Genomic DNA, 14,966 nt, shown 5'->3' with positions numbered 1-14,966 from the left:
TTCTTTATATGTCCTCCTTTATCTGTGTGCAACTTCTTCCTGTCTTGGGAAGCCTTTAAATTCTGGTGTACATTTCTTACTGCTTATTCAATTTCCGCTAACATGTCAGGCCCCAACACCAATTTATCCTCGGGTTATACGAGTTGATAGGAACTCTACATTTTCTTCCATATAACACCTCAAAAGGACTCATCTTCAAGGATTCATGGTAGTTGTTATTATAAGAAAACTCAACTAAGTGGAGATATTCTTCCCACTTGGTTGGCTACTGCATTACATACATACGCAGCATATCTTCCATTACCTCATTAATATGCTTAGTTTTACCATTAACTTGAGGGTGATAAATGGTACTGAATTGAATTTTTGTACCCAAACTCATGAAAAGGGCCTTCCAAAATGTTGATGTAAATTTGACATTGTTGTCTGAGATCACCACCCGAGGTATCCCATGTACTTGAAATACTTCCTTCATAAATATATCTGCAATTTCAATAGCTTTAAATGTGGATTTAACCGGTATAAAATGAGTTGTTTTGCTTAGTTTATCTACTACTACCAAGATAGAATCATTTTTCTTCTTAGTAAACAGGTAACAAAGTCCAAAGTAATTGTGTCCCACTTCCACTCAGGTATGGGTAGAGGATGAAGTAATCCAACAGGGTGTTGATGCTCTGCTTTTACCTGCTGGAATTCCATACACTTTTCCAGATATTCAGTAATATATTTTCTCATGCTTGGCCAGAAATATTCCTGCTTAATTGCAGAGAACAGTTTTTGATAGCCTGGGTGGGCCGCATAAGGGTTCTTATGAAACTCATCTAACATGAATTGTTTGATAGCGATTTGATTGGGAACATATATCCTACCTCTAAAGGTTAACATGTCTTCATTGTTTATACTATACTTAGTTTGTCGATTCGAATTATGTGTTTCTCTTTCTTGCTTCCATAGGAATCTATATTCAGGGTCTTGCTAAGAAATTTCTTGAATTTTTGCAGTAAATTCAATCTTCATTCGACTATACAAAATCTCGTATACACAGTGTGTCTTTCTTCTTAGTGCATCAGCCACTCGATTCTCCTTGCCTTTAAGGCATTTAATCTCAAACTCGAATTCGCTCAAAAAATAATTCCACCTAGCTTGACGAGCGTTCAAATTAGGCTAGTTAAAAAAACTTGTTAAACTACTGTGATTAGTCATTAAAAGAAATTTCTTTCCCAACAAGTAATGTTGCCAAACCTTTAATGCGTGAACTACTGCAGTTAATTCTAAGTCATAAGCAAAGTATCATTGTTTGTGTTCTTTTAACTTACGAGATTCGTAAGCTATCACATTTCCTTCCTGCATCAGCACTCCTCCAATTCCTTCTAGACTCGCATCAATGCACACTGTGTACTCCTTTTTCGGATCTGCTACCTTTAATACTGGGGTGGTGGTTAATGCATGCTTCAACTGCTCAAAGCTTTGCTGGCACTTGGTTGTCCAATTAAAAGCTTTTCCCTTTTTCTGAAGTGAAGTTATAGGATATGCAATCCTAGAGAACCCTTCTATAAAACGACGGTAATAACCTGCCAACCCCATGAAAGACTGAATATCAACAACATTTTTAGGAACATACCATTCCATGATGGTTCGGATCTTTTCAGGATCTACTGCTATGCCTTCCGACGAAATAATATGTCCTAAATACTAAATTTGGTCTTTGAAAAAATCACATTTGTTGTATTTAGCATAAAGTTGGTTGTCACACAAAGTTTGTAATACTATCCTCAAATGCTTCTTATGTTCTTCCATGTTCTTTGAGTAAATCAGAATATCATTGATAAAAATCAAGACAAACTTGTCTAAATATGGGTGAAATATACCATTCATGAGACTCATGAAAGTAGCAGGGGCGTTGGTAAGCCCAACGGGCAGTACCATGAACTCATAATGACCATAGCAAGTTTGAAATGTTGTTTTACAAATGTCTTCATCTTTAATATGAATATGATGATATCCAAAACGTAAATCTATCTTTGAGAACACACTAGCTCCCTTGACTTCATCAAATAAATCGTCAATATGAGGTAAGGGGTATTGTTCTTGATGGTGAGCTTGTTTAAATATCTATAATTAATGCATAATAGCAATGTACCATCCCTTTTCAGTAAAAAAAAGTACAGATGCTCCCCAAGGTGACACACTTGGTTGTATGTAACCTTTATCTAGAAGCTCTTGCAGTTGCATCTTGAGTTCTGTTAACTTAGGTATACTCATGTGATAAGGGGTTTTGGACACAGGGGTTGCTCCTGGAACTAATTCAATGGTAAAATCAATATCTCATTTAGGAGGTAGCCCAGGTATCTCCTCTAGGAATACATCAATGAATTCTTGTATTATGGGAATATTTTCTAGGGAAGGAGTCTTATCCTTAGAGTTAGTATAACCCACTTGTACAACATAAATTTGACAACCTTTCCAGATACATTTTCCTAGCTGGTTGGCTGTAATTGGTCATAGTTTAACAACTCTTTTAATTCCCTGAATTTCTCGTCTAGTTCCCTCTTCATCAAGGAAGCTAATAGTTTTTTCTTTGCAATCCACTAAGGACCAATGTTTTTCTAGCCAATCCATTCTGACTAGTACATCATACGAGCCTAAAGGTAATATATTTAGGTCCATTTGAACCTTTTGATCTCCTATTTTGATAGGATATTTTTCAATCTTAGCGTGTACTCTTCGTTTAGCTCCGGTAGCTAATTGCACCAACCATGGATTCCCTAAATTTCATTTCTTGGAATGACATTTTTCCACTACTTTTGGACTAATGTAACTCAAACTTGCCTTGGATCTATCAAAATAGAAACAGAGTGGCTAGATATATTACCTTCTAGTTCTACCATGGTGGGTTGATATTCTGCTTGATTATCATCCAAAGCTGCATTTATTCTAGGTATGCTTCTAGCTACTTCACCCACTGTGGAGGCTTCCTGCACATTAGTAACCTACTCAGCTCACATACGATGAGGACAATTCTTATAGTAATGGGGTTCTATGCATCCCCAACATTGCAAAGGGGGGTTTTGTTTTTGTTTTTTTTATGGTTTTCTTACTGCCTCAGTCTGTTTGTTTTCAGTTTGTACACCAGATTTTTGAGGATTCCTTCTAGTAAACTTGGTCTGAGGTCTGAGGTGTGCATTCTTTCCATCTGAAATTTTCATGTTCTTGTTGCTCTTCGGAAATCCTTTTTGTCCTTTTTAAAGGACCCATGTTGAGTGCCCTCTTCTCTTTGTTTCATTTTCTGGTAGCATATTATAGTCTTCCAAACTGCCTCATCCATCGTTTTTGGATTATCAAATTCCATTTTTTCCCTCATAAAGGCAGGTAAGCTACTAGTGAACCGTTGTACCTTCACCTTCTCTTCTTGGATGTTTGGAATGTATCTCAGCAAAGAGGTAAACCGGGTTATTAACTCATATATTGTTCACTAATCCAACCTTAAATCATGAAATTCCCTTACCTTGTTTCCATAGAATCATTTGGTCAGATACTTGTCCTTAAAATATTTTTGGAATTTCGTTGAAGTCACTTCCTGCTCCTCTATTTTCTAGATAGTTTTAATCTCTTCCCACCACATAGTAGCTTTACCCTGTAATTGGTATATTTCCAATCGAGCTTTAATATTTTCACCATACTCATAGATTTGGAAGTATTTATTCATATTAATTAACTAGGCTTCAGTTGCCTCCTCAACCTCACCGTCAAAGTTTGGAGGTTTTATCTTCTTGAATTCCCCTTGCAGTTCAATTTTCTGCCTTTTATTTTCTTTTCCTTCAGAAACATTTTCAAATCTTCCCTCAGATTATACATGACCTTCCTTTTGTCTAAAGGTATTGGTCTTGTTCCCCTCACCAGAACTTGGGTTGGGTTCCCGTTGGTTTTGTTTATCAGATAAGATTTTCAAAATCCTTTCTTGTTCCTGTCTTAATTTTTCATTGTCAACCCTCAAATTACTCATTTCAAATCACAGTTTCTGAACAGTTTCTAGTAGTGTAGCATTTTCTTGATGGGACTCTTCCCCCAACTATATCCACATTTCTGGGTTGGCCTCGCCATACGGTGCCTCTGGCCAAGTTGGGGGTCCAACTCCTCTCCGCATATTTCTCTTGGTTTTTTTTCTTCGACTCTCTCTTTGCATTAACACAATAATGGTTTCTTCGTTACCATTGTTACACTAAAATTTGTCACCATGACTATTTGCAGTCGGTATGGCTCCATCAACTGTCATACTGTCCTCCTTGGCAAGTCTTATACCTCTGCTCCTCATGTCAAACTCCAAGAAAGAGAGAAAGTCCTTAAAAGTCAATATAACTCTGGTTACGCAGTTTCTCTTACCCTTACCTGCGTGTATGCACCTCAAGTTCATGATACCTGCGTACTTGTATGCTCTGTCTGTAAAGGGGTGGGTGCGTACTCCTGTAAAGGTCAAAAGGCGCAAGTTTTACTTCAAAAAAGTTACTTGTGGTCGAATCTAGAGCATTCTAGAAGATGGTTTGGCGTGGATTGAGCGCCTCCAGATGGTTCATGCATCCCAAAGAAAGAGGAACTTATCCCATCAAGAGGGGAGCTATCCCATTGAAAGAGGGGATTATCCCATTGATGGTGGACCTGATTAACTTCCTCCAAAGCATTATAAATACAGGAATTGCGCCAGAGGGAGAGGAGGTTGAAAGCCGAACATTCCTAAGGGTAGATGCTGCTGAAATTAGGACTCCCTTTTAGAGCTTGAGAGGAGAGATTCCCATCCTTTCTTAGCTTCATTTGGAAGTGGGTGAGCTGATCAAAGTAAAGGAGAACTCTTGCTGGACCCTGGGAGGGACCTGCACAACACCAAGGCACTGGTTGTAATGGTTTCTTTTGTTTCCAATTAATACAATTAAGTTCATTTTTCTCAACAAGTTGTTATATATAATTTGTTTCATATACTCCTTGGTCTTTATGATGAATATGTTTTATTATATGAGTTATTCAGGTGCTATGTAATCGTTTGCTTGTTAGTGAATGCAGGCTTCAAGGAGAAGAAGGAGCTCATCTGGATCGGAGAGGCTTGGCTGCTACCAACAGCGTTGGACTAAAGGTATGCTTTAAACCCCTGGTTGCTTGTATTTTAAATCCATATTTAGGAAAAGATAGTGCTTGATTGTTTTGTTTGTCACTAGAAAGCCTTAGCTTCTAGGGAGGTCGGTTTTGTCCACAAAATTGACTCTTTCCGCATGACAAAATGGCGACCATACTGGGGAATCCATGGATTTGATTGATTTCTCTTTTGATTGATACTTTGATTTGAGAAAAGTCGATTTCTTTCTGGTTTTTGACTGATTGACTGTGAATTTGGGTGGAATATCTTAGGGTTGAGTTAGTTTTTATTTCTCTTGGTTTTGAGAGCAGTACGCACTCTCTGCGTTAAGCACAGTGCGTACCTGTACGCACTTCTGCTTTGTACACAGAGCGTGGCCGCACCTGTGCAAATAGGCTGCCTGCGTACCCTGTCAAAAGTCTAGAAATTTTCCATTTTTTCCTTTTTACCCATTAGATTTTGTTTATAATTTGTTTTTTGCTGCCCAGATCCACTGGTTACCTGTCAGAAGTCTTCATCTAAGCTTGTTTCATTAGCATCAAGGGTTTTAGTGAAGTTCATAGAAGTTCTAGCCCTAGGTTTGATTTTTGTATTGGTCTTGTAGTGACTTTGGCTTTAGAAGTTGTAAAAACCTCGGATATCCCTGGTCTTTTCAGTCTTCTTAGAAGTCGGACCTTTCATAAAATCCACCTTTGTGAGAAACCTACCTTTGTGTTGTCTCTTTGCGGAATTTCGAGAAGGATTTTTGGTTAAGCTGTGAATTTCATTCTTAAGAAAAAGAGCAAAAGCTTTTTATTTTTGTTTTTGACTGGTTTATGATTCTGCATGAATTAGTCCTTGGTTGAATTGTAACTGAGTAAAACATCCTGGAATTATATTTTGTAGGCTTTTACCTCATTAGATTTGCTTTTAGGTAAATTTCTCTTAGATTTGCTTTTAGGTAAAATTGATTTGATTTTCATAGATTTTAAAATTGTTTTTTGTTAAGTAGTTTTACATGCTTTGTTAAAATAGGAAAAATACAAAAACTCTTTTGAGGAAAGTTTGTTTTAGTAGCATTTGAAGTCTTTGAAAAGAGAAAGGAAGTTTTCGTGCAAATAATTAGTGGTCATGTGTTGTGTGCTTTGGAAAAGATAAAGAGATTGTTTCTTTGATTTTTATTGCCAAGAAAGTTGTCTTTATAAATTTTGCATTTTCCAACTCTCTTAGCTAGGGAATTCATTGAAAAAGAAAAGATAGTTTAAATCATCTTAGGTGCATCTTTTTAGTGGATTTGAGTCGAGTCTACACACCATCAGTTTCATCTCCGCTACCTTTTGTCCTAAAGAAAAGCCATAAAAATTAACGCTTAAAGTAAAATTAACTTAGTAACTTTTTATTTACTAGGGCTCTGAAACACCAACATAGATCAGGCTAGTGTCTTGGAGTAGGAGAGTAATTAACTCTCCAAGATAGAAAAACCAAACAAGTAGCTCATCTTGTGGTAGGATAAATCCAATAGTTACATTTATGCTCTGGGAAAGCTCCTCTTAAAGGAGAAGCACGAGATCGTGTCCGAACCAGTGAGGGGATCAATCCTCCTTCATTGGGAACGACGCCAGATACGCACGTACTACAAATGGTAAACCTCGGATTAACCATTGTCGAGGAGCCTGGGGTCACTTGTCGGTAAACCTTAGATTATTTTCAATGAGACGGCAAGGGGATTGAGCTTGTTACTCTGCCCTTGCGTGCTATCGGATCGTAAACTGTTCCCCCAGGTATATTTGTTGTTGTTGGTGACCTTAGTGACTATTATCTTTAGGGTTCTACCCAAGGTGACGGTGGAGGGAAGATCCCACTGTACCTGGAGCAGACGTCGGCTAGACTCACTTGGATTTTCTGGGGGGTTCACTTCACTCGAGACGGTTAAAGTGGAGGAACTTGTGCCAGTCTATTCATTAAGCAGGTTGCCGGGGTAACTGTTCCACCCGCCACTTATGTACTGAATTCTGCGATGTTGGATTTCATCACCAACTAGTGTTTTCGGTCCAGAAGGTTACTGTTTGTGTATGGTTTGACGCCCTAGATTCTTTAGGCGTGTGATTCGAATTTGTTTGGTTCTTTAGAGACTTTAGGCAGTTTGCTTTGAGATTTTACTTTGTTTGTGTGTGCAGTAGTTAAAAGTTTTAACTGTGGCTGAATTACCGAGACAGTCTCGTAGACTTCGGGGCCAGTCTCCTGAGGTTGTAACCGTGGCCGATTTATTGAGGAAGTCCCGTAGACTTCGGGGCCAACCTCCTGAAGACATCCCGGGTCATTACGAAGGTTTGAAAGTCCTCGTAACTCCTAGTGGCAGTAAAGTAGGTTCACCTGAAGAAGGAGAGTCTTCGTTGGTAGTTCATCCTGATTACCAAACTCTAGAAACAGGTTATAATCCTGAAGCTATTTCGGTTTCCGAACTTGCTGGTAGTTTTTCATCTACTAGTGATATAGGCGAAGAACCTGAGATATCTGAACCTGTTACTCCAACATCGGGGTTAGTCTCTCCAACTTCTAGTGCTCCTGATTCACCTAGGGTAGAAAGAGTCATCACCGAAAATCTTCCTTCTGGTTTGATAGCTATTGAAGAAATTGCTCCAGAAGAAGAAATAGGCGTCCCTATCCCTGAAAATCAACCTACTATTGATCTAAGGGAGCGTGAATCCATTTTTTACAGTCCACCTAGAAGTACTACTTGGTATCTTTCTTTAACTAATTATTTGGACAACTCAGGGTTAAGTTTTTCTCCACCTCGTGCTCCTTATCCACCTGGAGGTCTTTATACTCCTGTAAATATGTCTGGTCAGTCATCCATGTTTACTCAATCGCCTGAATCCTTTTTGTACGACGGTCCTTCTGTTCCCTCTGGGTATTAGTCACTTTCTGGTACTTTTGCGGGAGCATCTCCTCAACCCATTGAACATGGGTTATTAACTGGAAACAATGGTAATAAACCGTTGAGCGTAGGAGACATTTACATGATGTCAGGTTCAATTCCCAGTTCTCAACCTCAAGGTGGCCAGTTACCGCCTGGGGGGAAGCCTCAATTAACGCCTGGGGGGAAACCTCAAGGACAGTATGTACCCATGGTACAGTACATTCCTCAAGGTCAACCCCAGCCTCAATTTGTGTACCTTGAGGTTGCCCCCTAGGCATTAATTGAGGCTGCCCCCCAGGCGGTAACTGGCCACCTTGAGGTTGAGAACTGGGAATTGAACCTAACATCATGTAAATGTCTCCTACGCTCAACGGTTTATTACCATTGTTTCCAGTTAATAACCCATGTTCAATGGGTTGAGGAGATGCTCCCACAAAAGTACCAGAAAGTGACTGATACCCAGAGGGAATAGAAGGACCGCCGTACAAAAAGGATTCAGGCGATTGACTAAACATGGACGACTAACCAGACATATTTACGGGAGTATAAAGACCTCTAGGTGGATAAGGAGCACGAGGTGGAGAAAAACTTAACCCTGAGTTGTCCAAATAATTAGTTAAAGAAAGATACCAAGTAGTACTTCTAGGTGGACTGTAAAAAATGGATTCACGCTCCCTTAGATCAATAGTAGGTTGATTTTCAGGGATAGGGACGCCTATTAGAATGAGATCGCTTGGAGATCGCTTGGTTCTCCTTCACTAAATCAATCCCCGACAATTCTTAGGGCCTTTGATGGCCGTGGGTTCCATCCTTTTGGCATTCTTCAGGATTTGCCTATAGGGGTTGAAGGAAAAACTGTTAGTCTAGATGTGGAGGTGGTTGATGCCCCTCTAGACTACAACCTTCTCTTGGGTCGAAGTTGGTCTTACGCTATGACAGCGGTCGTTTCATCGGTCTTTCGAGTAATAAAGTTTCCACATAATGGCAAGATCGTAACAATAGACCAGGTGGCTTATTTTTCATCCGACCCATCCTCTTCAGAGAGTATTCAGCATGTCAGTAAAACGACTATCCCATACAAGGATGTTGGAGTAGGATTAGTTAAAGATGCCGGTTTACTGGGAACTTTTCCTTTTCCTCCAATCAACGCATTGTCTTCGTTTGCATCTATTCATATGATTACATCAGACACCATTGTTTATGACGATCCTTGGATCGTTCCTTCTGAATCTGAGATAGACTCATTTGGTGATGCTATGCCGTTGAGTCCATATTAAATTGCCTATGAAGCTGCGCAGTCTTTTACCGACCCGCGTTCAACCAAAATCGACCAAATGAATGTGGTTCGTGAGGAATCACTTTTCACGTCAACCTCGGAGTTAATAGCGTTTCCCGAAGTTGTGTCATCTGACGAGAAACTTCGTGAAATCCTGTGTGTAGATGATTTACCATGGGAAGATCTCCATCACAGATCTTCGTTTTTACCTGAGGATGATCGTTTTGACAATGATTTCTCATCAATCTTTACAGCTGAATATGTCAAAGAAGCTCAGAATCCAATGAAACATCCTGATTCCGAGCTGAATTTGGGAAACATTTCTCGAACTATTCCCATTGACATTTCAGTTAAGCCCGGAATTGTTGAGAACATTCATATAGGTGCCTCGTGTACAGATGACGAAATTCAGACATACAAGGCCCTATTTCAAGAATTCCGCGACGTGTTTGCCTGGTCCTATGAGGAAATGCCAGGAATTGATCCCGCGATTGTTGTTCATGAGATCAAGACTTACCCGGACGTTAAACTCGTCCGGCAACGTTTGCGTCAAATTCACCCACGAAAAGCGGCTGCAATTAAAGCAGAAGTTGAAAAACTGTTGAAAGCAGGTTTCATTTATCCGATCCCGTTAACAGATTGGGTATCGAATATTGTTCCGGTTAACAAAAAACAGGGAACAATAAGAATATGCATCGATTATAGGGACATTAATCGAGCTTGTCCGAAGGACAACTACCCAACACCCTATATCGATCAAATAATTGATGATTGTGCCGGCAGTGAAATATTTTCCTTTATGGACGGTTTTTCTGGTTACAATCAAATCAATATTCTACCTGTCGATCAACCAAAAACGACTTTCATTTGTCCATGGGGGACATTTGCTTATTGCAAATTACCTTTTGGGCTTAAGAATGTCGGAGCAACTTTTCAAAGGGTGATGTCTTATGCGTTTCATGACATCAAACACATTGTGCAACCGTATCTCGATGATTTGCCTGCTCATTCATTACATCGAGCTGACCACCTTGTCCATTTACGAGAAATCTTCATGAGGTGTAGGCATTATCGTATTCGGTTGAACCCACACAAATGTGTCTTCTGTATAGAAGTGGGTCGATTACTGGGATTTGTAGTTTCGAAAGCCGGCATTCGCGTCGATCCCTCGAAGGTAGAAGCTATCATCAAATTGCCTCCTCCTTCGAGTCTTCACCAACTCCAAAGTTTGCAGGGGAAAGCAAACTTTTTAAGACGATTCATTCCTAACTACGCCGAGGTTACAAAGGGTTTTACACGGTTGTTGAAACAAAACACTGGTCCTGAACGTTCCATCTTTCTACCAGCCACTCTAGAAAGCGCACTTGGGCCCTCATGCCAGGTATGGCCCAGTATTTATAAAGGTCGCATGCCTTCAAAGCATCAATTGACGGCTGATGATTAATGGCGGAAAAATCAACATCTTCTTGCTATCTCTCGCGCCAATCAAGCATGGTGGACAATCTACACACAAGAAAACATCCATTAGAATCCATGAAATCAAAAAAAATTGGTCCAATTTGGAGAATTTGGGGTTTGAAAACTTGTTTCGCGGGGTACGCACCCCGCCTTTAGGAAAAGAGCGTGCGTACGCAAGTTCCCTTAAGGCAAGGTGCGTACGCCCGGCATTTTCCCAACTGAGAAAATGTCGGGGTACGCGGGTCCCTAGTGTGGCACCTGCGTACCCCGAAAGGCGGATCTTGAAACCCCAAAGCCTCCAAAAATGAAATCTAGGGCCTAAAAAAGAATTCTAAACAGATGAAAATGAAGAGGAGGATGTTCAAAATTACCTGAAAGAGACGGTGTTCGATTTCAACGGTCGGATTCTCCGCAATGTCCACGGGAAGTTTCTTGCCAAAAGCCCTTTTTCTCTCCTCAACAGTAAAATGGTAAAAATGAATTGGTAAAAGCCCTTTTTATAGGTTTTTTGGGTAAATAAATGGTAAATTTGTTTATTTTTCACCATGAAAAGGTATTTTTCAAAGTATTTTTATCTATCTTCAACAGGTATGAGTAATGTGTTGGTTTTTGTGCAGGATAAAGGATTTTCAAGGAAAAATGTCATTTTTTACAAATAAAAACATCAGAGTCATCTTTAAGCCCTTTTCTGACTCCTAAAACATGAAAAGATTGCCGAGTGTTTCTTTTACACTCGTTAAAACGGAATTAAAAGACGGTCCTCTTATAGCCCTTTTCTGACCGTAAAAACACGAAAAGATTGCCGGATTTTTGTCGTTTCAAATTCGATATTGGAAATAAAACGACGTGTCCTTGATCGCTTTTTACTTTTCAGATCAGAGACACTAATCATGAAAGTACTCCTTGGTCGTAAAGATCAAGCGGTTCTCTCAAGTATTATTTTATACTTTTTCGGGCTTGGGAGACACAAATTTACGAAAAAGGTCAACCCTGGAGTCTTCTTAAGTTTTTTCAGACTCTCTAAAATTGAAAAACGCCAAGTTTCTCCTATACTGGACTCGTTAAAATTTCACAGTAAAGGACCTGTTCGATTACAAAAAAGAACGAACCACTCCTTCTTAGGGTTTGAATCTAAACTAAGTTGGACTCATTTGAAGGATGAGCTTATAATCAAGCATATGTTATCCTCCTCAAGCTTGTAAAAAATAAAGAGGTACTTGCCAGAAATGGTGGGGGAAAAGAGAGAGAAATGAGCCTATTTGTTATCCTTTGTCTCAAAAAAACCTTATCACCACTCTTGAACACGACACTTTTCATTCACCTGGGTTGGGAAATCCTTTGCCTAATAGTTGATCAAACCACATTGAAAATCTTCAGCCGGTTTCCGGGTATTAACTTTGGGTCAATTGTCACAAAGCCATATGTTGTGTCGTTATGTGTTCAAGAGGTCATTGCAAATAAACCATTCATCTGCAAAATACCTGTCATCCATCTTGACCATCCCTAAGTCAGTCCTTACAGCTAGATCTATGATTTCGTGTTGTGGGCTTGCCTGCAACGGATCGCTTTCTATCGACATCAGCACATTATCTAGAAAGATGATCTAGGAATTGTCAGTACCTTGAAATCTGCATGCACCAATGGCAGATTTCTCACCTTTGACGACAGTTTACATCATTGACTTTCGATCGAAGGATTCTGTGACATGTTCGACATCAACACATTCATTCACATCTCATGGATTGTACTGGGTACTTTGAGAACCATTGACATCACTGGTGGTCTCTCTCACACTTGTTAACAGTTTACATCATCGACTGGTAATCAAGTGGTTTCTACCATGTTCGACATCAACTCATTTATTCGCATGGATGGAATCGTACTATTTCGGGAAGTAGAAATGAAGACCCTGGATCTAGTTTCCACCATCCAGGCTGCGAGGAGTTTTGTATTCATTATATAGTAGACTAATCATAAACAGATGGCTGCGTCCATACTGTGTCTACATGAGTCTATGATTATGATGTACTGCGAAATCATTCCTATATCAGAGCAGTAGTTAGTTTGTTAGTTAAAGTTTTCAATCTGAGTATGGGAATGCCTACCTTAGCGATGATATGATCTTATATATCTATTTTTTGTTGAATATTTGCAGGTTCCGACTGGGCTCTCCACAAGATAATCCTTGAAATGATAAAGTGCTTCACCCTTCCTAGATGATATGAAACCCTAATCTACTACAGGCTTCGCACTTTAGGGGGCAATCTGTTACACTAAAATTTGTCACCATGACTATTTGCAGTCGGTATGGCTCCATCAACTGTCATACTATCCTCCTTGGCAAGTCTTATACCTCTACTCCTCATGTCAAACTCCAAGAAAGAGAGAAAGTCCTTAAAAGTCAATATAACTCTAGTTACGCAGTTTCTCTTACCCTTACCTGCGTGTACGCACCTCAAGTTCATGATACCTGCGTACTTGTACACTTTGTCTATAAAGGGGTGGGTGCGTACTCCTGTAAAGGTCAAAAGGCGCAATTTTTACTTCAAAAAAGTTACTTGTGGTCGAATCTAGAGCATTCTAGAAGATGGTTTGACGTGGATTGAGCACCTCCAGATGGTTCATGCATCCCAAAGAAAGAGGAACTTATCCCGTCAAGAGGGGAGATATCCCATTGAAAGAGGGGCTTATCCCATTGATGGTGGACCTGATTAACTTCCTCCAAAGCATTATAAATACAGGCATTGGGCCAGAGGGAGGGGAGGTTGAAAGCTGAACATTCCTAAGGGTAGATGCTGCTGAAATTAGGACTCCCTTTTAGAGCTTGAGAGGAGAGATTCCCATCCTTTCTTAGCTTCATTTGGAAGTGGGTGAACTGATCAAAGTAAAGGAGAACTCTTGCTAGACCCTGGGAGGGACCTGCACAACACCAAGGCATTGGTTGTAATGGTTTCTTTTGTTTCCAATTAATACAATTAAGTTCATTTTTCTCAACAAGTTGTTATATATAATTTGTTTCATATACTCCTTGGTCTTTATGATTAATATGTTTTATTATATGAGTTATTCAGGTGCTATGTAATCGTTTGCTTGTTAGTGAATGCAGGCTTCAAGGAGAAGGAGGAGCTCATCTGGATCGGAGAGGTTTGGCTGCTACCAACAGCGTTGGACTAAAGGTATGCTTTAAACACCTGGTTGCTTGTATTTTAAATGCATATTTAGGGAAAGATAGTGCTTGATTGTTTTGTTTGTCACTAGAAAGCCTTAGCTTCTAGGGAGGTCAGTTTTGTCCGCAAAATTGACTCTTTCTGCATGACACCCATGATTAGCCATAGTCTTGAAACCTTTGCTTTGATACCAGTTGTAATTAACATCCACACCCTATTTACTATGTAAAATATATATATATATATATATATATATAATAAAATAAAAAAAGCATTATGACGAATATTAAATTTGTCGAGGCTCTCATTAAAAACCAAGTTATTAAAATACCACAACATGTGTGTGTGTGTGTGTGTGTGTGTTAAATGTTTGCGTGTTGGAAATTAATATGAAATTTCAATTTCAAAACAAAGCACCATAACCCAAAGTCATGGCTTGAATTTATTCACACATTTCATGTGTGCCAGTTCATTAGTCAGACTATCCAGAACTGTATTTGAAAGTGCACAAGCGGATTCCATCCATACCTTCATCTCCTAGGGTTTGATCGGACAGTTCTGCTTCTTTTTCAATGGGTTTAGAAATTAACTTCTTTTCTCTAGCCCGTTGTTCTTCATTTTCCTCCTTCTACAACTTGATCTTTACTCTCGGCTCAATACCACAACGTATATATCTATATATATATATATATACACACACACACACACACACACACACACACACATATATATATATATATATTAAATGTTTGCGATTTGGAAATTAATATGAAATTTCAATTTCAAAACAGAACACCATAACCCAAAGTCATGGCTTGAATTTATTGACACATTTCATTCGTTCTAGTTCATTAGTCGGACTCTCCAAAACTGTATTGGAAGGTGGAAAATTGGAGTCCATTCGTCCCTTCATCTCCTAAGGTTTGATCAAACGGTTCTGCTTCTTTTTCGATGGGTTTAGCAACGAACTTCTTTTCTCTGGCGCGTTGTTCTTCATTTTCCTCCTTCTACAACTTGAGCTCTACTCCCGACTTTGGACAAAGC

The 14,966-nt window shown here is 39.4% G+C and overlaps 1 protein-coding gene across 1 annotated transcript in view; it reads right to left on the bottom strand.

Moving 5' to 3' along the window:
* Positions 1-1,290: 1,290 nt before the first annotated feature.
* LOC149235971 (uncharacterized) overlaps positions 1,291-14,966 on the bottom strand; it is a 30,970-nt gene continuing 17,294 nt past the window's right edge. Inside the window, exons 3-4 of the mRNA XM_089368732.1 lie at positions 2,873-2,990; positions 1,291-1,571 (exon numbers count right to left, since the gene is read on the bottom strand). Of these exons, the coding sequence (XP_089224858.1) occupies positions 1,291-1,571; positions 2,873-2,990 (399 nt within the window). The remainder of the gene's footprint in view (positions 1,572-2,872; positions 2,991-14,966) is intronic.

The sequence above is a fragment of the Pinus tabuliformis genome, chromosome 8 (assembly GCF_031772625.1).
Source record: "Pinus tabuliformis cultivar Carrire ecotype Pingquan chromosome 8, CPIR1, whole genome shotgun sequence".
In the NCBI taxonomy this organism is placed as follows: Eukaryota; Viridiplantae; Streptophyta; class Pinopsida; order Pinales; family Pinaceae; genus Pinus; species Pinus tabuliformis.
The sequence above is the reverse complement of the archived record's forward strand: the minus strand, read 5'-3'. Positions and strand labels throughout refer to the sequence as shown.